At 36.2% G+C, this 23,271-nt stretch overlaps 1 protein-coding gene across 1 annotated transcript in view; it reads right to left on the bottom strand.

Annotated features, from left to right (window-relative positions):
- The window catches only part of zbbx (zinc finger, B-box domain containing), a 51,437-nt gene that overhangs the window by 6,233 nt on the left and 21,933 nt on the right, over positions 1–23,271 (bottom strand). The window contains exons 10-16 of the mRNA XM_032590292.1: positions 18,931–19,028; positions 15,519–15,640; positions 15,296–15,354; positions 14,634–14,764; positions 11,390–11,565; positions 7,762–7,930; positions 3,363–3,509 (exon numbers count right to left, since the gene is read on the bottom strand). Of these exons, the coding sequence (XP_032446183.1) occupies positions 3,363–3,509; positions 7,762–7,930; positions 11,390–11,565; positions 14,634–14,764; positions 15,296–15,354; positions 15,519–15,640; positions 18,931–19,028 (902 nt within the window). The remainder of the gene's footprint in view (positions 1–3,362; positions 3,510–7,761; positions 7,931–11,389; positions 11,566–14,633; positions 14,765–15,295; positions 15,355–15,518; positions 15,641–18,930; positions 19,029–23,271) is intronic.

Genomic DNA, 23,271 nt, shown 5'->3' with positions numbered 1-23,271 from the left:
GAGAAGCTATGATGGTGTGGCTGAGCATGTGTATGTCTGTAGCACACTGATTCCTCATGCCGCTTGCTGTCTAACCAGTTTCAGCTCTTGTGTTAAAGATTTCACTCTTTCAATCTTCTATTGTCTCCTCACTCCACCTTCTCTCCTCCCTCTCTGCTGTTGTTCCTGTCTTCAGGCTGGCTTAGAACCTCCACTTAAAGCATCACTGCCGCCTGCACTGTCAGAGTAAATGGCACGGGAGGAAAGACGCACAAAATGAAGAGCTGAAAACGCATCTGAACATAGATACTTCTGAACTAAATTCATTTCAATTTAGAATAAATGTTCAGTTTCCTGCTGCTGATAGAGTGTCACGCCCATTAAACTTTCCCACATTTCTCAACGTTTTTGTTATGATATGACCACAAACTAGAATGAATTTTATTTGTATTCAGTTTGATAAACAACCTCAAAATAGTGGATAATTTGTAAGTGGAAAGAGAAGCGGCATTGCGTTTTCCTTCAGCACTTATTTAACCACTCATGAAATAAAATCCAGTGGAACCACTTGCATTCAGAAATCACCTAATTAGTACAAAAATGTCAAGCTGTATGTAATTTAACCTCTAACCTTAGAAGTTTGTTGGATAACATTAGTGAACATAAAGATCTAAAAGTCATGCAATCTACAAATCTGACCTTTTAAACAAGTCATATTTGCAATGTGACAGACTTTCCATGGATATTGCAAGGTAGTGCAAGTCTGAACCAAGTTTATTTTGTACTGAAAACTTCCATGGCAAAGAAAGTCAATGCAATATTTATACCCTCCTAACAGTATAGTTGTACATATCTATATCTTTGAGTCATATTCTATTGATATATTTTTTCTTGTCATAAACCTACATGTTGGTATAACATAAGTGTCAACTACACACATAAAAAGAGACTCAAAAAATGGTAAACCAAAAAATGAAAACATCTACGAGTTCCCCATTCGAAAATAGTTTCAAAAAATGTTTAAAATAGTCATTCATGGCTAGTTTTGTTAGCGCAAATGAAGGAACTTGAAAAACATGTTAAGGGCTTCTGTTAACTTGACAATTTCATCAAATAAATTGAGTGTTTGAGAGATACAACATAATGGCAAAGTATTCTGACATATCTACCTTGGGTGAAACTTTAAAGATTTTATACATATTAAGTTTATTGACAAAAGACTGAAAACATAAGTGTGAAGAGAAGCAATTTAATAAATTTTGCTGCTAAAGCGTTTTTGGCCAGTAAATCTGCACTGGTGTATGGGGATTAAATCTTGATGACCATTGTGTAGAATATAATTGAAACTGAAAGAAATCCTGTTTTTTTTTAGAAGTTTTGCCCTCTCTGTTTTAATAGTAACTATAATCAGTAATCAAAGAGAATGCAGTTAATTGCAAAGTTAAAATTGAAAATTTTAATGAACTAAATCACAAAAACCTCTTTCACACAATATGTTAGCTCTTTCAATAACCTACTGGCTTTATTGCAATGATTTTATCATTAGCTCAGTGAAGTGTTAATGAGTATAGCAGCTGAATTCACTTCTCTATTAAGCCTAAATTAGAAGCACAGAATGGATGCTTTCTAAAGGAAGCCTCGCTGACTTGAAATGATCCTTCTAGAAGACAAATATGGTTACCTTGTGTAGGAAATTTGCAATTTTATCATCACTCAAACTATTTTGCAGGTAGAAAGATTACAGAGATTTTAAAATACATCTTTGAAATTTATGAGGTTTATTTCCAAATGTTAGAATATAATATAAAGTATTTAACAACAAACCTGTAAACTCTGAATCAGTCAAAGAAACTTCCCTGTTAAAATGTCAGTGTTTTGAAATAGAAAAATTAGAGAATGACAATTTAAAAACGTATAATTATCCTGCACAATTTAGCTGAAATGTGATAATGGAGTAAAAATAGAAATTAAAAAGGTGCAATAACACAGTATGAACAAGTGGGCATTGTTTGTTCAAACACGTTTTGACTTTATTTCAGGTTTTAGTCTTCTTTGGTAGGAGTCTGACAGCAGGGAGAGCAGGCATCTGTCCTTCACGTTTATCTCTTAATCAGGTTATATGAAAAATACCAATTGATGTCCCATAGAACACATCAAATACTTGTCAGAAATTTCAGTGTTGCTGTGAGTCTCTTGGAAGTTTCATACCTGATCAATTCTGGAAATATTCAGTTTTAGTCCCTTTTATCTTACATTTTCTCAGATTGTTGCTGATTGCATTTAAACAACAATGTTGAATTTTTGCTACCTGATTTCTTCGTAAAATTATCACTTTTTAATTTGTGTATGCCTCTCTGCAAACTATGATGTCAACTTAAGAATGCAAATGAGCAGTGTCAGGGAAACTGATGAGAAAGTTTAAATTTATTTTAAGTTAATCAAATTCAGTATAATTGATGATAATTGCGGTCTCAAGATAACTGAATGTGGAAGCTACATCAGAAGGTACTTAAAAAAAACCCAAATCTTTAAATATCTGCACATGTGTGGGCTCAACATATATGGAGCGACATATGGCAGCGAAAGCTCCCACAGGTGAATCCAACACGGGACGTGACAGCAACAAAAATAGAGCATTTTTCAACTTACTTGTGTCGCGTTGTTAGCTTGCATATATGGTCCATGTGCACATCTACATACATGAGCTCAAAATTTTTACATGCACCAATTTCACGGGTCACTTAGCTGGAGGAAGGCAAGCACTTTTCACCTTATCGCACAAGTGCCACAGAAAATGACGGGAGAAGAGAGCAACGTCACCTCCCATGTGTTGAGCTCATTATGCAGCTTAACTATTGCAGCTTTTGTATTCAGCAAAAATTTTGTCAATTTTTCTGTTACATTCAGTATTTCTACGTAGCTCTGATTTGCAACAAATATAATCTCAAAGCACTTTGGAAAAAAAAGAGATTGCAAATTCAGTCACTTTTTAGAGCCACTGTAGGTTCATATAGGTGGGTAGAATATATCATTGTTTAATAAGGACAGACCTGACTCGCATGTGATAAAATACTTTGTTGGACTAATGTCCAGACATGCATATATTTTCAAACAGTACTCGCAGCATAACCATGGCTGGTGCGCCATTTTGTGTCTAACAGTGATAAGGTATAATCTGTTTAAAAAATTTCCATGGTCACTGTCATGAACTTTTGGCTATAAGAAGAATCTTATAGCCAATTGTGTACAAATTGTGTACAAAATTGAATTCAGTGTAAAGGAATACAGAGCAGTAACAGGTGGCACCCAGCTTCCTTAAACTGTTCAAGGATACACATAAAAATACACAGAAGAGTGTTAGAAGAACGTGTGCAGATGTTTACCAGATGTTCCGAGTTCATTTGCTGACATTTCTTCTCTCTGGGTTGAATGAATTTGAATTCCCGTTGGCTCTTCATATCTGTCCTTCATCACTTCGCAAAGCAGGTATTCCTCAGAGTGACATCCAAGGCTGCTGTGTGAACGATGCACTGAAGTTACAAAAATGAATAGAAAAAGTAAGAAAGAGGCAAAGACAAATCCGACCAAGACATATATTAATCTGACATAAATGACAGATCTGCTAACAAATACCTCGAAAGACTCGATGTTAATTATTCAGACTGAAATATGCAGCTTTGAATGACATAACATTTAGATCTCTTAGTTCTTGTCGTGTAACATGCATTCACCTTTTTGATGATTAATATAATCAAACTTACCATTAAGCACTTACAACTCTAACAGGTTTTTTGCAACTTTTGAGTCATTTGGTTAATGCTTATACCTTTATCTTTAACAAGCATAAACATCTTCATCTATACAAATCTACAATCTCAGTTAGTAACTCCTAGTATTTGTGCGTTTTTTCTCCCCCAGATACAGTCTACCGAACTTACTACAATATCTTATATAGTCAGGCTATATAATAATATCTGTATCAAATCTGAGGCATCCACCCGTTTCTGGAATGAGATGTACTTATTTTGTTCGCTATAGCTTTGACAAGATTAAATATAATTAAATGACAAATATCTGACAAATTTACAGTATGTATTGTTTTAGAATATTATTGCAAGTAGCAATGCCTTTACTTTGCCTTTACATAAATGGCATAAAAAAACATAAATAAAATCCCAGAAATGAGTCTCGCAACGCTTTGGGGATACTAATTATCCCAAAGTTAAAACAAATCATTTTAACCAAAAGGTTATGTTTTCAGATCATAATATTTAAGGTTTCCTTTATCAGTCAACATGATAATTGCAGTATAGTTACTTGCTGGGGTTGACAACAAATCAATAAAACAAGGCTTTAGGGTAAAATGGTTGAACCACTAAAAGAAGCAAAGCTCCCCTATGATTTCTGCAATATTAGGCATTCATTCAGGCTGACAGAGCATCGACCAACTAAAACAACAAACAGGAGTAACAAAGGTCAATTATCAAATCCTGCACAGTATCTTTTCTATGCACCAATAGCTTCCAGTTTTATTATTGTAGATCAGGATATTGTCAATAATTACATAGAAACATTCAGGTGAATTTAGTTATTTGTTTATTATATTTCAGCATTCAGCAGTATTAGGACCAAGGCAGTAATGCTCAACAAGACTTTTCAGCCAATCACGATAGCTGCAAAGCAATTACTGCTTTTTCCTTCATTCTCTCCAGTGGTCAGCCAATTAATTAATGTTATTGACTGCACCGAGAAGCTTCTAACTAGTCTAAATCAGCAAAATATAAGAAGACAGTCATTTCTGGTCAGCTAAGGGGTTTTTTTTTTGTACATCTAGCAGTTTTTCCTGTACCTGTACATATCTTGCTGGCAATTTTGTCATCTCATGTCTTAGTATTTAGCATATTTTAATGTGCAGAAAGTGTATATGGTCTTATAGATATTTTTACTTACTCTAATTATTTTCTAAAGCTTTTTCTGAGACCTTCATTTTTTTCTGTGATATGTTTCTGTCTCCCTCTAGTTCTTGTTTTACTAGGTCTAAATGCAACAAGAAACTGCATACTGACAACATTGTGTCCAAACCAATGACAGCCCAGAGCCCAAAGGAAGAAGGAATGTAGAAAAGGTAGAGGTGGAGACATGAGATGTGTTAAATCTCAGTAAATAAAAAGGAATAAAGAAAACAGATGGAGGGCTATAAAGACTCGTAAAGTGTTGTCAGGGTGATACTGCTCTCCTGTTACTTTTCTGTTCCATTATCTTTGGAGCTGTAACAATGGTAGCAGAGACTGTATAAGATTTGATCAGTAGTTGGCTGCACTGTGCAGGAAGGGTAGCAATTCCCCTATAGAAAGTCTTCTTAAAAAAAGACAAACAAACATCTCTTTCAGTCTCAGAATTTAAATAATATAAACATATTTAAATATATTTTTAAAATTGACAGATTCATACAAAAGAAGAAACATCTAATATGAACCATTTGGCTGGTTAAATTATTATGTATGATTGAATCCTCATGTAATACGTTCAGGTATCATGCTATGCACAAATCGAGTAAGAATAATTTTTAAGGAGTGAGTGACTTTCTGAATATAACTAAATGGTACATACATGGTAAATGACCTGAAATTGTATAGCACTTTATGAAGTCCAGAGGACCCCAAAGCACTTCACACTACTTTCAGTCATTTACCCATTCATGTACTGAAGGTGGCAAGCTACCAGATGGTAGCCATAGCTGTCCTGGGGCACACTGACAGAGGTGAGGCTGCCATGGACCGGCTCCACCAGGCCCTCCACCGAAAGGAAAGGTCCAAAGAAACAACGATAGAGGAAAATGGAGCGGCAACCAACCGACTGGGGGATGAACTCTTACCACCGTTGCCACCATTTTCCAAAAAATATATCACTAATACAAGAAATCTGCTCTTAATGAGGCAAAGCAAGGTTTACCAAACATACAAACAATGATCCAGCTGCAAAATCACCTGCAATGTAGATAAAACCAAATTAGACTCTAAAAAGAGCCACCAGAAGAGAAAAAATAAACTATCAGGTTAGATTAAATAAAATTACATTGAGGAATAAATAAACATAGGCCCGTCCCAATATATGACAAAATCAAATTCCCAAAGTGATACTTGTATATTGGTCAGTTATATTAGTTTGACCATTGATCATAAGCTAATATAACTGACCAATGGTAAATGACTTGTAGTGTTATCTAGAGGACTCCAAACTCACTATATTCAGCAACTCACACTTACATTCACAGTATGACAGAAGTGAGACTGTCATACACCGCCAGAAGGAAAGGCATGTTTAGTGTCTTGCCCGAAGACACAACGACTGAGACAGACGGAGTAGGGGTTTGAGTTGGCAACCCACAGAACGAACTCCTAGTGTTGCAGTACTCTATAGCAGTCCTGGTCTCGAGACCATATTTTGAATGTGTGAGATGTGACTCACACTTCTTCTATATTTGATCTTCTATCAAATATATGATAGAAGTATCTGTTGCAATCTGAGAATAAGGGGTGAAGGTCACAGTATATCCATTTCCAAAAACAAGACTACAGCACCCCTACAGCTTTAAATGTCTAAACACACTCTTCTCAGGTTGTTCGTCAATTTGTTTGTTTACATAGTGCAATGCCACAAATGCAAAATTCAATAAATATCCGCAGGATATTTATTAAGCATGGTACAAATGTTCACTTGAACTAAAATGCATAAAGGTATTGGTCAGAGGTCAAGACAACCTTGCAAAACAGATTTTGTCCATGGCTCATAAATGCAACAGAATTTCACCTAAATATCCATCTAAAAGTTCCACTATAGCATTCAACAGAATAACCTAGAAACAGAAGATGAAGAGATAAGAAATCAATTGTAAGAATGCAAAGATAGATGTTAGTTTTTTTTTGTTTGTTTGTCTGAACGGCTATTTGACCATTTGACCAAGAGATAACAGTTGTATATTAGCAATTTTGTTAGCACAAGCTTTTTTGCTATGGATTTAAAAAACTAAAAAGAAAAGAAAAAAACAAGACAATGATTAGATAAACTGCGCCTAGGAAAAAATGATTTGTAGATTGTTTTTTATCTAAATTAAGAACAGCATTCTTATTATCTACTTCCCAACTAAAAGAGAAACAAGAGTGAAAAGATGTGTCATATCTAGGAGTTCTTTTTATAGAATGCAGATATTCAGTGTCAATGGGGGGACAGAAGTGTTTGTTAAACCACAGGACCTACAGTATGTCTAGGTCTGTGAGTGCCTGTTTCACCAAGAACTGAAGAACTAAACACAGGTAAAAAGAAGCACACTGACTCAGAAGCATTGGCATACACACATTCACATACATAATAAAAAGCACATCTGAGAAAACCTCCCTTTGGATCAGCAAGAAGTAAATTGTCTGTTGCTCCCCCACCCATCTCTCTTGTTTCGCCAAGCAGCCAGAACTCCTTTGGGTCTAAAACTCATTTTCATCTCTCTTGTAAGCTCCACAAATTTTACATATTTGTTGAAAACCCCATTATGAGGCCTTTGTGATATGAATAATGCTTGCAAATTGGAAAGTATCTTCAAGCAAAAGTTGGACACAGAGGTAATCTTTACAATCTAATCTCTTGAAGTACAAAAACAGCAGTGACACTTCCTGATGCAGCTCACAGAAAAAAACATGATCCAGATTGATGAAACCCTCTGAAAGTGATGCATTAATATTCAAAAACACCCCTTATGCATATCAAAACACTTTCCCCTTTTTAACCAACCTGTTGGGTCTGAGGCACGCACTGAAAATTGGCATGTGGGAAGTCTGTCACAGTGTGTCTGCTCTGATGAGTCTGGGTGACCGGTATCCGTGTCCAAACCTAAAGGCAAAAACCCATCCAGATCACAGAACTGCTCTGATCCAAACCCAGCAGTCTGGTTTTGCATCACCTAAGGGGATATGAAAACAGATGGGAAGACAGAGGAGAATGAGGGACAGAAATAGATTCAAACATTTCGTGATAGAATGAGAAAGAGAGATGGCACACAAAGAAGGAGAGCAAGACAAGACAAAAAAAGAGTAAATATTGGAGCTTATTAAAAGGAGGGATGACACAACAATAATGAAACAAACTATGAAAATATAGCACATAACCCAGCAGAGTATGGGCTAAAGTAAAATCGACCATCATTGTAACTTTTATGAACCCAAGTAACTGAATTTGTATTTTTCAATGTCGAGCATGTAAATACATATTAATAAGACAAAGTCTTTTAATGAAGATTATTCCCCGCTCTCCCTGTTTCCTTTGTTTCCACTTGATGAATTGATTTTTAATTAACCCCTGGAGCTGGCAAGAACATCTCACAATTGTGTGGTGTGTTTGCAGTTCCTCCCATGCAAGTGTCCTCCTGTGAGATAGGAGTAAAGTGAGCAAACGCTGTTTAGTTAAGATTAGATCTGATACATTAGCATGCTAGCCTTGCATGACACTGCAGATGGGCTGGGAGAATGTAGGGAGAAAGGCAAGTGGGAATAGCAATGCTCAGAGCAAGAAAGGAGCAGGGATGAGGAAAGAAAGGAGGAAGTCAGGCTAAAAGATAAACAATTAAATGGCAAGAGACCAAACAGTGATACTGAGCAACAGGGAAGGAATGATATTTCTTAATGCAGAATATGTTCTAATAATGACTAGCTGCCTCATGTACAGTGTAAATGTACGAAAAAAAATACAGAAATAGAAGAAGAAACCTATAAAAAATGAACAAAAGATTTATCAAGAGACATGAAAGGGAGTGAGAGTAAAAGAAATTAACAGGAAAAGAGACCAGAAAAAGTCTTGTGCAAAGAGAGAAAGAAAATTAGAAAAAGAAAATACTATCTAATCACTCCAGCAGCAGTTTGATTTAGGTCCAGAGAGTCCAGATAACCACCATCTTTACAATCATGAACATCATTTTATTCAAGCTTTTTAATAAAGCGTTGGCTGCTCCTCTTTTTTTCTTTTCATTCCTTTGCCACGGTACGAGGGATTCATGTCATTAAATGTTAGATTACTCATTTGAGACCATTCAGATAGGTCTTTTTTAATCCACTCTGTTCTGCTTTCTTTTATCAATGAATTTCACTTTTAATACCACAGAATCGTATATCTCTAAGTTATAGATAAATGATGTAATCTAATTACATTGATACTGACATTGTCTAATAGAACAGGGTAGCAGCTATAAAAACTAACTAGTTAGCTATGGGTCACTGAAGTTCCTTTATTTTAATCAGTGAATATATCAAACATTATAAACGTCTAAAGCTTATATCTTCTCTGACACAAGGTAACAATTTTTTTTTTTTACAAGGATACAAATATTTAAGTCGCATTTATACCCATGACATCAACTAATCACAACAAACCAAACCAATATCATTCTTAAAAACAACTCCAACAGCAAGTGACCTTGGCCGTTGCATGTCTTTCTCTTTCTGCTCAGTTTACCATCCAAGAGATTTTCTAAAAAAAGGCCACAAAAACCTTAGAGTAATCTAAAGACATTCCAGTAAAAATACCAGTGTATTTTTACTGGACACAATTGATACCATTGTGTCAATTGGTATTAACACAATGTGTCAATACCAGTTTTTCATACTTGACAAAAACACTGACAAGCATTTGACAAAAGCACTGCCTCCTTAATTCTGAATTGTGCTGTGCATATTACCAAGGCTTATTCTCATTTCACTGTTGTATGTTGCTTTTATAGTTTCACCTTTAACAACTGCTACTGATAAGCAGAACCACAGGTTTTTTTATAGAGCATTTTGCAAATTATGCTTTATGCATTAAGTGCATAATGGACCTCCTCGTCAATTAGCCCTTGATACCAGAGGATGATAACTGTAGCTTACAACAATAGCAGCAAAGAGGTCACAAAGCAGGGCAAGAAATTCATAATAACAGTAATAACACTTAACACTGTGGGATGTGTTTAGAAATGTGTGTATAGAAAGAAATGGTCTGTACTGACTGCTTAGCTTTGACGGTGAGCTAATTTCACAGATTTTTAAAACAATTTGGCTTCCAGTCTGTATTTCGCCACCGATGCGGACACTTACAATTGGTAGAAGTCATATGCAACTGTGGCAATCACTAACACTTTACAGCAGGGGTCTCAAACTCCAGTCCTCGAGGGCCGATGTCCTGCAGTTTTTAGATGTGCCACAGGTACAAAACACTGGAATGAAATGGCTTAATTACCTCATCCATGTGTAAATAAGTTCTCCAGAGCCTTAATGACCTAATTATTCTATTCAGGTGTGGTGCAGCAGAGGCACATCTAAAAGTTGCAGGACAGTGACCCTTGAGGACTGGAGTCTGAGACCTCTGGTGTAGAGGATGGGAGCTGATGTTGGTCCTAGTCCTGATAAAAAGAGAACATTCCTCCTGCCGGTTCCAGAGGTGGGTAGTAAATATCTACATTTTCTTGAATAATATTTTGGAAAAGATGTACCTTTAGGAGCAGCCTTACTGTCTCATCCTTTTGATCTTTTTTTGAGTGATATTTCTATGAAGTATCACAACTCTTACTATAATGAAATTTCTAGATACTTTACCCACTGTGAGTAACTTCACTAGATGAACAATAAATATGTTTTAACCAAAAATGCCCAAGATACAGCCACATGCCTACACTTTTCATTAAAGTTTCCATCTACTGAGACATTTGATAGAAAAAAAAATACAGTACACCATAGTGACAGTGGAAATACTTTACCCTGTTCTAACATACATATTCATTACATTCTGTTAAATAAGTTTTATATTGAACTTAGATTCCTCTGCCTTAATTTGTTATTATGTAATTATGTTATTTATTTGTGTGATTTTTTTTTATTTGTCTTTGATATACTAAACGTACACATAGCTTTCTACTTTCCATTTATCTGAACATTTTTGTAAATATTAAATCAGATGTTCTGATCAGTTACTCAGTACTTGAGTTGTCTTTTTACCAAATAGTTTTTTGTTTGTTTTTTTACTCTTAGTTGAGTAAATTCTTACTTTTACTTAGTAAACATATGCTGAAGTACCGCTACTCTTATTAGAGTACAATTTTGGGGTACTTTACCCACCTCTGTTCAATTTTAGGCATTGAAGGTTGAGTTTCTAAACTTGTATAAAACTACCCCTAACTTTTTACAAAACTATGTCATTTAAATCCACTCATGCATGCATGTATCCATCTATCCATCCATCTCCAACTAGGTTGCAGGGAGGGAAGGGGAACTGGTTTGAGTGACAGTCCATCATAGGGCTTTCATTAAACAAAGACAGCAACATGGAAAACATTTGTATAAAACAAAGAGATATTCTTTTCAGCATAACTTTATAATAAGTAAATACTATATATTACCATGTGTGTTTCTGGCCGCTGTCTTGTGCCTTCAGTTTGCAAATCTTTCTCAGTTTTTTTCTTTGCAGGTCTTAAGTCCTCTTGATAAGACATTTCCAGATTATTGGCCATTTCTCTTGATTTCTCCCTTGGTAATTGTCCATGTATTCTTGCTTTCTCTGCACAGGAGTCTTCTTCTGTTGGAGTCGGGTAAAGACTGTAACTGGTCATTATATCCCCACTGTCTTTACAAAACATATAAACACCCAACATTAAAATAAAAGTTGCCAATGTGTTGTAGCTAAAAAGAATAACACTTGTTTTCCAAGAGTATTAATAAACATAATACAATTGTCTTTATGTGGTTTAGAACATGGTAAAATGTCAAGGTGAACAGTAAAAACAGACTATCCTTGTTTGTAATGTTTTCAACTGATGGAGAAAACATTTTTACATTCAATATTCCAGTAAAATGGTAATGTGTGATATAAGTGTCCTTGACACTTTAAAGCTCTAATAAGCTGATAAAGCTGGCATTCAGTGTCTCCTTGGTCAAAGAGCTGAAGTAAGTAGTGGAAATAAAAGATGAAAAAGATGAAGGAGAACACAGAGATGATGGATGAACACAGAAATATTTGTAGACGTGAAGCAAGGGAAGGAAAGTTAAAGTAAAAAAGATTTGAGAAAGTTGTGAAAGAATAGACCCTTTTAGCTGTCACTGTAGCAGACTTCTCTTTTCTAATGTAAGTGGTGGATAGCCAAATCAGGTCTCGTTCATCTGAATGCATTAAATGTGCTAAATATTAACTGCTTTCCCCTTGTCTACAGTTTTACCATCCACTTATCAGTTCTTATACATTTTAAAACATGGGCCCAATCAAGTGAGACTTCACAATGTACATCCAGACAACATGCTAACTTTTTTATTGAATGTAACTGCTAAAAGAAACTCTCTGTTTGCATGTGAGAGTTTTTGTGCCATGATGTGATTTTAAACACAACTAGCAACACCTCCTGTAAACATGTCTGCCTTTAAATTTTAAAGATTTTAAATATAAATTGGTCAGAGGATTAAGGTTTGATTTATTTATTTATTTTTTAATTCTATTGTGATAGAAACAAAGGTTAGAGTGAGAGGCCACAGATTTCACTGTGCTATGTAATGTTGCCATGGTGATACAGCAATAAATGTGTTTTATCCATTAGTACATTAATTTACCTTTCTGTTTGTTACATGTTTAAGTGTGATGTGCAATTAGAAATAAACTAATCAGTTTCAACAAAAAGAAAAAAATAGAACATGCTTAATTGTTGGATCTAAATTTGTTTTGATAGCCAAAGAGAATAAAATAAACTATTACTGTGATATTTATAAGCCATTGACTGCTAACTGTGTTTAAGCTGTGCATGAAATAGTTATTTTCTTGAGGTTTCTTTACTGCAAAGAATTTTAATGTGTCATCCTTAAATGGAGAATAGTTTTCTGGAGGCCTGTTTTTAATTTCAAGACTACACCATATAATTATTCAATGTGAAAATAAAGTGTATTAATGCAATGGAATGACAGGAATGTTATGGCAGATAGGCATCTAAATCATATATCATTCTGACTGCATCAAACGTTATCTGCAAAATTAAGCTATTCCCCAAAAAGTCGATCTACATTAGACTTTTTGCTGAATAGCGCAGAAGTATTCATATCCCCAGGATTGTCAGTGTCATTTGAGACAAGATATGATGAGATACAATATGCCTTTTTACATGATGGTGTTAATTTGTGGTCACCACATACTAATGACATTAGAACTGGAGCATTTTCATAACGGAGGACAATTGTTTGGAACAGACTTGGCTATTGAAATAATCGTTCCCAAGGCCTTAGACGTTAGCTGTGGTGTTACAGTACCAGGTGATAAAGAGTGTGTGAGTTGATTGTCTAATAGAAGACAATCTGGGTCACTGCTGGGAAGCTGGAATTGCTGTGGGGAGATTAGATTGCCTCTTGGTGTTTCATAAGGGTTCAGAGATGAGATTGCTTCTGCAAATAATTGGCAAGATCAGGTTTTTTCTGTACCATTTTGTTGTGGGGTTGAGTGGTAAACCTTTGGCAATAAGACGCACTGAGTAGAGGCTGATGGAGAGACACTGATCATAAACCTCAGGGGAAAATAATGTTGATGAAGAAGGGGAAAGATGCTCCTCTGGGATAACTGACGTCGCACCATCCAAAATTGAAACATCAGTTAAAAATAAAACAGGAGGCTGGGAGGGTTTGTGAGTTTTAAATTTTGATTCTGGTAAGAAGGGGAAGCATTGTGGTGATCCAAGTTAGCTATTGATTTACTTATTGTAGGAGAGTTAATGGTTCTTAATTAACATGAAGTTGGTGTTTTAGCGGATGTTAGATGTTCTGACAGAAGAATAAGTGGATGCCCTACAATCTGAAGGTTATGCTAGTCAAATAATCCACAGACAGGAATAAGATAAATTCATGTTTAGCTGTACAAGAACAATTTTAGAAGGGTCCTACTATGCACCCTTGAACAGGTTAGAAAATATCTATGGGTTATAAAAACTTCTTCATTACATATTTTGCACAAAATTATTGTCAGATGATATGATTTCACCTGGTCAGTTCAGCCAATTTTTAGCTCCTTTCAGAATAAGCTGTTTTAGAGCCTTTTGTCACTTTAAATTGAAATAAGCTGCTGGGCACACCCCCCAACTCAACATTTACACTTGCACTAATACACTTGACAATGGAAAACAGATGCTCAACTGTACAACAGTACATTTTTGACCCTGAAGCAGAGGAATTGGAGCATCCTGCACAACCACCAAGGATGCAGGGGCGGTTTATGAATGGTAAGTCAACAAACAAAACACTTATCTTTTCCAGCAGCTATTGGACAGCAGTAAAACCAGCTGACCTAAAGTGCTCGAGCAAAGTGAAGGAGTGGGCTTGGCTAGGGATGCTAGGAAAAAGGGTAGTGCCCGCTGATTGTTACTTAATTATTATGAGTTTTTGACCCAAAAAATATTAACTTATTGCCAGGAAAGGATGGGTGTTTTTTTATGCACTTGGACTGTTTTAGAAGAAAGTAAAGACTCATATGGAGGTACAAACATGTGCAAAAAGTGAATTTTACATAATATGTCCCCTTCAAAGACTAATTTAGAAGCATTGCTGCCATCAAGAAAAAAAAATATTAGAATTGACTTAATCTCAAGCCTTATTCAGGTTTTATAGTAAAACACAGCTTACCTTTCACTGAGTCATTTTTTAAAATCTGATCACGAAGGCAATGTGGCTTCTTGACTTTTTGTTGAACTGATGCTTTAGATGGTGTGGATGGTTGAGTTGAATGGGTAGAGGAGAGAACAGCTTGTGAACTCCTGTGAACAAACAAGGCTGTTTGGGATAGTTGAACAGCTGAAACTCTGAGTGAAAAATAAAGCACCTTCTCAAATCATCTGCCTGTTGATGGTCAAATGGGACAATAAATACATTCTAATTCATTATAACCCATTTTTCTTCAATGTAATCAATTGGAATAAGACTTGAAAGTAAAGCAAATAATCTCAACTCACTTAACTACTGAGTCCAGCTTTAACAACAATGCAGCTAATTCATCTAGATGTACACATCAGCACTGAGGGTGAACAGACAATAATCATCCTTTTTCTCTGTTGTCTTAAAGAAACAACGCATACTTTCAATCAAGAGAACATCTGCTTTACATCTATTTACCAGCAACTAAGAATTTGTCATGAGTGGCTCTTTAAACTTTTACATGTCTGCTCCCTTTTTGTTATTGACAGATTTTGCTCTGCTGGTAAAAACATGTGCATAATTTATTAGAAATAATCTAAACCTGGCTATTATATTATAAGCCATGCTAATAAATGCTTTAAACAAAGCCTTACACTGTGTTGCTATCTAACTTTTGCTCAGTCAAAGGCACCGTCTTCATATCTGTGGATTCCTGTGGTGAAAAAAGAAACACATGAGGATGAGTGAGACATAAATGTTAATAGGCAACATGTTCATATTGTGACCCTCTCAGTACACTTGTAAGTTTTTGTGTCTTGATGTGATATGTTAACTATAAAAAAAAAGCTCTTGGATAAAAGTGGTCCTTTTTTTTACCTCATCCAAGATTTCTATTTCAAGATAGAATTCAGGTGTGGAAACTTGTGACTCAGTGCTGTCCTTGCTGACAGGGACTTTGAGCAGTGATGAACAGTACTCCCGAAAATCTTCCTCTTCAGCTAAAAATATAAAAACACAAAGTAGACTTGAGAAAATAAGATATGAGGCATATTTATGTAGCATTCTTTGTGATTTAGCAGAATAAAATTTAAAATTTGGGGAATTAAGTTGAAATGATTTCAAGTATAAAGTTTAAATATTTACAAAAATGTTCAGAAATCCAAAATGATCAAATAGGCAGTACGGAAGGATTCAGTTTCTGTGTTCATATGAGTGCTCTCCTCGCACAGAAGATCGTTGTGAAAGAGTCTGATTACTGATTCCAGAAATTAGCTGTTGGAGTCTTAAGAAACTGCTGAGCAGTCACTCATCGCTGGTTGGACCCACTTGCTGGTAGTATCTTGCATCAATTTCATGCCATGTTGTTAAGTTCTGCAAAGCAAATGCTACGAATGTCTTTCATGGTTCGACCTGGACTCGTCCATGTTTTATCCTTTCTCAGGTCAAGCGGAATCACACCTTGCCTTGCCATAGAATTTGATTCATGTTGTCCCATGACTGTTCCACGCCTAACCTGACCCTGGACTCCATAATCTGTTTGCTCTACCTCCAGTATGGCTGTGGAGCCTCCACAACACTTACCTGGATCCATGCCTCTCCTTCAGAATTCCACCAGAGACTGTAAGCCCTACCCAGAATTGGTGTTTCAGTTTCCATTTCTCTGGTTCTCAGCTAATTTCTTCCCATTCCTCACAGAGCCTGAGCCAGGCCAGCCTCCAGATTTTCAGAACACACTATTTCCATATTTCCTATCATCCATATTCACTGTAAATAATTCTTCATTGCAATCCAGTATGCCCCAATGTGCAAATCTGCTCATCAACATCACTCTAGCATAAACAAAATCTAACATTTTGTCATGGTAAATACTAAACCTGAAGGCTCTTTGCAGTAAATAATCATGATAGACAAAAAGCATTTAGTTGAGAAAGTGAAGATACAGTAATTATGTAATTTTTGTTGCTGTCCTCAAAAAAATGTCATGCTAAAACATATTTTCAAAGATTTAAAAGTCTTGATGACTAAAGATGGAACCTGCAATATGAGTATGAACATGTAGAGTTGTTTGAAAAGTATGAAGTGCTTTGTTTTCAAACAGTTTACATGATGAGGTAGGCATTCCCATTATAAACATTGGTTAAGAATTCTTCTTGCAAACTAAATCTAAATTCAGCACATACTGTATAATGCCTCCAAAAAGTGTTCATACCAAATTAAAATGTATTTTCTAATAATACATCAGGCACAATTCAAGTTAAAAATATATTCCTAAAATTAGAAATGCTGAAAATGAATCATGTACTTCAACAAATTGCTCCAACAGACACTTTTTACACACTGTTCTGTTAAGTTTCATTTTATCATGTAAGACATTGGTCTTATGGTCTGCATTCCTAATGTGGAAACCTGACATAGTCCAAAGTAGGTTGCCACTGTTCCATAACATACATCTTTTATGTTTGTAAAAAAATATAATCAAAAGTAACAGAATGGTATAGAAACTATCTTCTGTTATAACCACAAAAAGGGTCACATTTTACCATTAAATTAGGGATTTTAAACTGCTATCCAAGTAGGTGAACCATCCACATTCAAGTGTTTACTGTGCTCAAAATTTCTTCAGCAGCTTATTTAAAAAAAAAGTGCACTCCACAACTTTGATTTCATGACTGAGAATTAAATAATAGATTATTCTTTCTTGTAACTTTATGCAGATAAGACAAAAACAGAAGTGTCTTTTGGAAATGTAGAGATGTACAGAGGTTGATAACCTATTCCTACCACCTGCTTCAAACCTTTATTCTAATCCATGCTCGTTACAACAGGTTGCAGAGCCTCTCCCCCTCATCAATCTTTAAATATAAAAGGGGCAGAAATGAGTATGTCAATGAATAATAGAAGCTGTTTACTTCCTACATGTAGGAAGAAACCCTTCATCTAAAATTTTCATTTTCTTATGCTGACAGACCAACGTGGTGGAGTGACAGCAGTTTGTGAGTGCACCAAAGTTTGTGCGTCACCTGGCTCAGTGGTTAGACCGGGGACTCTCCCTGTCCATAGTTTCTTTGCCACATGTCTTCCTCCACCTCTCCCCACCTCCGTTCTGTCAAGTTATTGTCAAAGGTCACTAGTAACAAAAAAAAAGTTTGTGCTAACATGTTTGTGTTTAGCCTCACTAGGGGAATTTACCTTCACAGACCACTTTGTTAGATCCGCCTGTTTGTGCTTGTTAACACAAATATTGAATTAGCCGAACAAATAGAAAAGGACATAAGCATTTAGAAGTGGTGAAGATAACTTGTTGAAGTTCATCATCATCAGAATTTTGAATATGGCATAGTTGTTGGTGTCAGACGGCCTTATCTGAGTATTTCAGAAACTGCCAATCTCCTGGAATTTTGAAGCTAACCAATTAGGTGTTGTGGTGGAGTTTGATTGAGGGCTTTTGTTACATGGAGAACCGGGACAAAACCAACTTTCTCAAAAGCACCATTTGGATGTGTGAAATATACCTACACTAGCTGAAACTCACAGACCTAAAATTGGTCAGGAGTTAATTTTTATATTCAACCCTCAACTAAATTAGTCCAATTAATGTTATCCTTACGTCAGCGCAATCTAAAATGACTCCCAATTTGTTTAGACTATTTAATAGAAAACAGTGTGATCTAGGAAGTATTTCTGACCTATAACATTTAAAAAATTAACAAGAGATGGCCCTTTATTGCAACAGGAAGCAGTTGAATGCCCTAGGATCGAAAGGTATTGAGGGGTGGTTGTAATGCTAGTCTACCATCTCCTTTTAACCCTGGGTTGTAGTTAAAAAATGAAAAGACTTCATTGACTGACAAGTTACAGACAGTGAGCTGCAGATGACTGGCTGAACCCTACCTCCCCTTGAATGCCTCATCCCTTACTCTGTCAAGCTTGAGCCATCTATAACAGCACTCTACCTGTACAATCACAGCCAGTGATTACCTGTCACAATGCTATGGATGAATGGCCAAGGACCGATATGTCTGACCCGCTGAGAGAAAGAGATTTTCCAATTGTGTGTTTGTATATCTGAATGTGATATGTGTGGATGTGTGCTTGGGTAAGTCATCTGTCGATCTACTTTTCTGAAGAGACGTTAGGTTAATTTGAGAGCCTGTTCTGAAAATGTGTGTATCAGAAAGGTTAGATGTACAGCAAAAGTATCAAGATCTCACGGTATCAGTCTAATTTTCTGTGTCAAAAGATGTATATCACACAGAGAAGGATAGATGTGTGGATGTGCTTGTGTTACCAGTTAGGATGGTGGCCATCTCTTCCTCTGTGTCTGTGGTAGGTGGTGGTTTTAAACCCATGCCAAATGCCAGTGACGGAGGACTTTCAACTGGTGTTCTGAAAACAGAAAGTCAACTTTGAATTAAAACATAACAATAAATGTAAGCAGATAATTATAAGTATTTCCCTCAAACTATCTGTCTTTGGATGAATGGCTGGATGGAAAGATGGACAAACAGACAGTTTTCATATCCTGGTATAGAGTTCTGGGTATTGACATGCAGCAGAAAGTATTCAGAAATGTAAAAAGATTTCTACATTTCTGGGGGGTTTTTCTCTCAAGATAGAACCCTGAATGTACATTAATGAGACTTAATATTGTTACTATTCTTTTTTTAATTTTAGCAAACGACTGCTATGAAACAAAGAGTGATGTGTTTCCGTACCCACTGTATCATACCATCTGTGGTAGTGGATCTCAATATTATGACGTCACAAAAAAAAGAATTCACACAGCAAGAAAAAATTTATATTTCAGTCCAGTTGGAGACAATAATACAAGCCTCAACAACTGAAAACAATCACAACACAGTATTTGACAACTGTCTCTCATAATTTATTGAAAGCCATATTGCAGTGCACCAAGTAAAAAAGCTTCATTTGCTCAAGATTCCCTGTCCACCGTCACCAACATTTCTTGGTCCTGGTAAGCTCACATAAATTTGGTGAGGGTTAAAGAAAGAAGTTCACCTCTGGAAAAGTCTTTAAGAACATAAACACAAATCAATATAGACTACCAACAAACTGTTGTGGGCTCTTTGCACGTAAGACGCTGACCTCACATCTGTCACATTCTTGCTTCTGCTTTGAGTTACCATGACAGCTAGAAAGGACAAATCAGAACCAAATAAAGCAATACTATGAACATAGTTATTTTCTAAATATAATGGGCTTTTACGTTTTCATGGATTTCCAAGCAATCTTGAATTAAGAAGACGGTGGCTTGTAAATATTCGTCGCTACAAGTTAAAGCTAATGCCGACCAGCAAAGTTCGCAGCCTTCACTTCACTCCGGATCAGCTTCTTCAGCCTAAAACTACCGAGGGAGATGGATGGTAAATAAAGGAGCCATCCCTGTGTTATTTTCATGGAATCACTTCTGTATTCAGCCGGAAAGAGCAAGTGTATGGGAACAAGTGATCAGACTAGAGCCAGATCGCTGAGCAACTGATCCGCCTGTACACACTGCTGTAAACACAGTCCTATTTAAGCTCTTCACAAGAAACATGCAAAAATAATAAAATGAAATAACATGGAGACCTTAAAGAACATGGCCACATTTTTCTAAAAGCAACAACTTTGAATCTGAACAGTCAGCTGAACTCGAACTCTGACACCATTGCTGCCCTACTTTTAAGCTATGGGGCTTGTTGTGCTTCCTCATGCATCGAAAGCAAAAAGCCCAAACCGTAATCTCCCCCGTTACTTGGTGTCTGTTTGACACTAACGACAACATAAACACATACTATACTTGAAAATAAGGTAAAAACATTGTTGTTTAGAATGGATTAAAATGTTTAGATATTTAAATAGCACATTTTTTTTTTTTTTTAATACTTATTTTTTATTGAACATTTCTGAACACATACAGTGGAGAGGTATCAATACATTCAACTTCATATACAATGTTGGACAACCGTGTCCATATTTAGCTGGATACAAGAATGGCATTCTCCTTGCGTCTGTAGTCGCTCCATTTTTCCCATTTAACAACAAACTTGTCCTCCTGCAATCTTAGTCTATATGTGATTTTCTCCATTACGAAAATCTCTTCCACAATGTTCAGCCACTGCTCCACTGCAGGGTCTTGTCTATAATAGCACATTTTTATAAGAAAAATGTCCGAGGATATTGCCTACTAGCATAAGCTAAAGTTAATGTTAGCCGCAAAGTTTAAAGAAAGTAAAAGGCACCTTTGTATCTGTGAATGTATAACGAGGCGTCCATCTTAAAACCTTTCTCCAGCTTACTTGGTGGGGTTTCGGATTCATGTACATCATTAATTGTTACCTTGGACAAGCCCTGCAAGCACCAAATGCCACTTTCAAGAGACCGGAAACGACCAAGCCGCTTTTCCCCGAACACGGAAGCTGACGTGCAAAGAGCCCTTTGTTATAATGTGTAAAAAAATATATGAATATCTAAAAGGTTAACAACTAAAACTTGATCCACCTTTTTTTTTTTTTTTTTTTTTGCACCAAACAGTTAATAATAATAAACAAGTTTTCACTGAGGCTCTGTAAGAGCCATATGAATGAAATAAGTAATTATTGATATGAGAGGAGCAGGCGGCTTTGACACTTAGGTGTGTCGACGTGGGAGTGACGTCACCAGGTATGAATGGGAAGGATACTGGCTTTGTGTGTATTAGGAAGCGGTGAGCGGGGCGGTCAGTCCTTGCAAAGTTTGGAGCATGATCATCAAAATGGAATAAATCGATAATTGTGACAGAACAAAGAAGAGGTTTGGAGTTGATTGATACACGGACAGATGAGATTCCCCGAGTTAACCCAGTGTGGCCCTTTACCATCATTACTTTGCAGTGTTTTTAATAATAAAAACTTGTTAATAATAAAAACTGTTTGGTGCAAAACACTGACTGAAAATCAATTTTTTTACTGCATGTTTATGTCTGTTAAGGCTAAGATGGAGCGGCACTGAAAGCAGCTCTTTAAACCATTCAGACTACGAACACAACAGAGACACAATCAAAACTGTCAGATGACTTATTACCCGAGATAATAACTCAGAAATAGTATAAATTATAACGTATTTTTATTTCTTTCCTACTTACGGAAGGTTTCTGTTTATATCGTAGGTTTGTGGTGCCTTTCTATCCTAAAGAAAGATATAAAACTTCAGATATTTCACAAAAAGATACTAACATTCATGGAAAAACCTCACATAACTTTATATTAAAGCAGAAAGTACGGCGCCCACCGTAAGAAAGGCTTACAGCATTCAATTATGCTGCATAACTGACCAGTACAGTATTGCGAGGGAACGCAAAAGTTTTGCGAGGGAACGCAAAAGGTTTTGCGAGGTAACGCAAAAGAAAAAAAAATTCCCCATGTCCCCTAGAGGGCTCCGTATTAATGATACCAGTGCTACCAACATCTTGTTAATTAATGTTTTTTTGTTTAGTTTGTATCCTTCCTGGTACTTGTTTGTTATATTACTATAAATAATTATTTTTTGACACCAGATTGCCCATCCGTAGAAAGCATATTTGATTTTTGACCTAGGCATATTGACCTCTGTTGTAGGTAGTTGAATAGATGTCTTACTATTCCTGGAAAAAGGTTGCAAAAAAAGGGTAAATATGGTGCATGATGAAGAATTGTCTTAAGGCAAAACATATCTGAGATTTTGGAAAATAATACTTGCATGTAAAAAAAAAAAATGCAGTAGCAAATGAGCTACAAAAAACACCAGCAGTTTTTTAGACATATCATGGGCCTGTATTATTTAATGTCAGATTAACTTTGTGTTTTAGCATGTGTTGTTTCAGATGCTTGTAAACCTTATTGTTAAAAGTCATGACCAATATTTCAAGCTAACACAGATATCACACATTTGCCTTTTTCATGCTCTATAGTCAGAGATAAAGGAATGTTAATCAAATATTTTCTCTAATATTTGTTAAACCTCATCCTAAAATTGCTTTCTAGAAGTGGACCTGTCTAGTAGAGGACTATCACCATGCGGGTTTATTATAGTTTAGTTTTCAGGACCTGTTAAAAGTCTGGTTCTCAGAGGAGGGATGAGCACTCACTTACCCCTGCAACATAGCTCAGTCAGCGTGGTCAAAAGCTCGCTTTCTATAACCTGCAGGCCGCGCACAAATCTACTAGGGTGATAGACTTTACGACTCTAATATAGCTGAGCACTTTTAGCTGATTCTTTAAAGCTCTCTCCTGCTCTCTACCCCCTCCTTTTCCCATTATTATTAAAGCTTGTTAAAATTCAACCTCTCCTTCTTTCTTCCCTCCAGCCGGTAAGACTCTCTGTCTCTCCATTAAGCTCTGCTACCACCACTGCTTCAGGGTTATTGCACTCCAGATTGGCTCTCTGGTCTATTCCACAGTTAAAGGCTGCTACAGTTTGGGATGTAGAGCATTCCTGCTCCAGCAGAGAGAATGCCCAAAACTCCACTCAGCTCTCTTTCCTGCTGACCTGCTCTCAAGCTGACTACTAAGGCCAAAAAAAACTGCTTAAATAAAGGTTATAATAACGGGACCTGCAAAAGCCCAACCTGCAGGCAATGAACTGCACAATAAGTACACAGAAATTGCTTTGT

The sequence above is a fragment of the Xiphophorus hellerii genome, chromosome 18 (assembly GCF_003331165.1).
Source record: "Xiphophorus hellerii strain 12219 chromosome 18, Xiphophorus_hellerii-4.1, whole genome shotgun sequence".
Taxonomy (NCBI): domain Eukaryota; kingdom Metazoa; phylum Chordata; class Actinopteri; order Cyprinodontiformes; family Poeciliidae; genus Xiphophorus; species Xiphophorus hellerii.
Note: the sequence above shows the minus strand (reverse complement) of the source record. Positions and strands in the feature narration are given on the sequence as shown.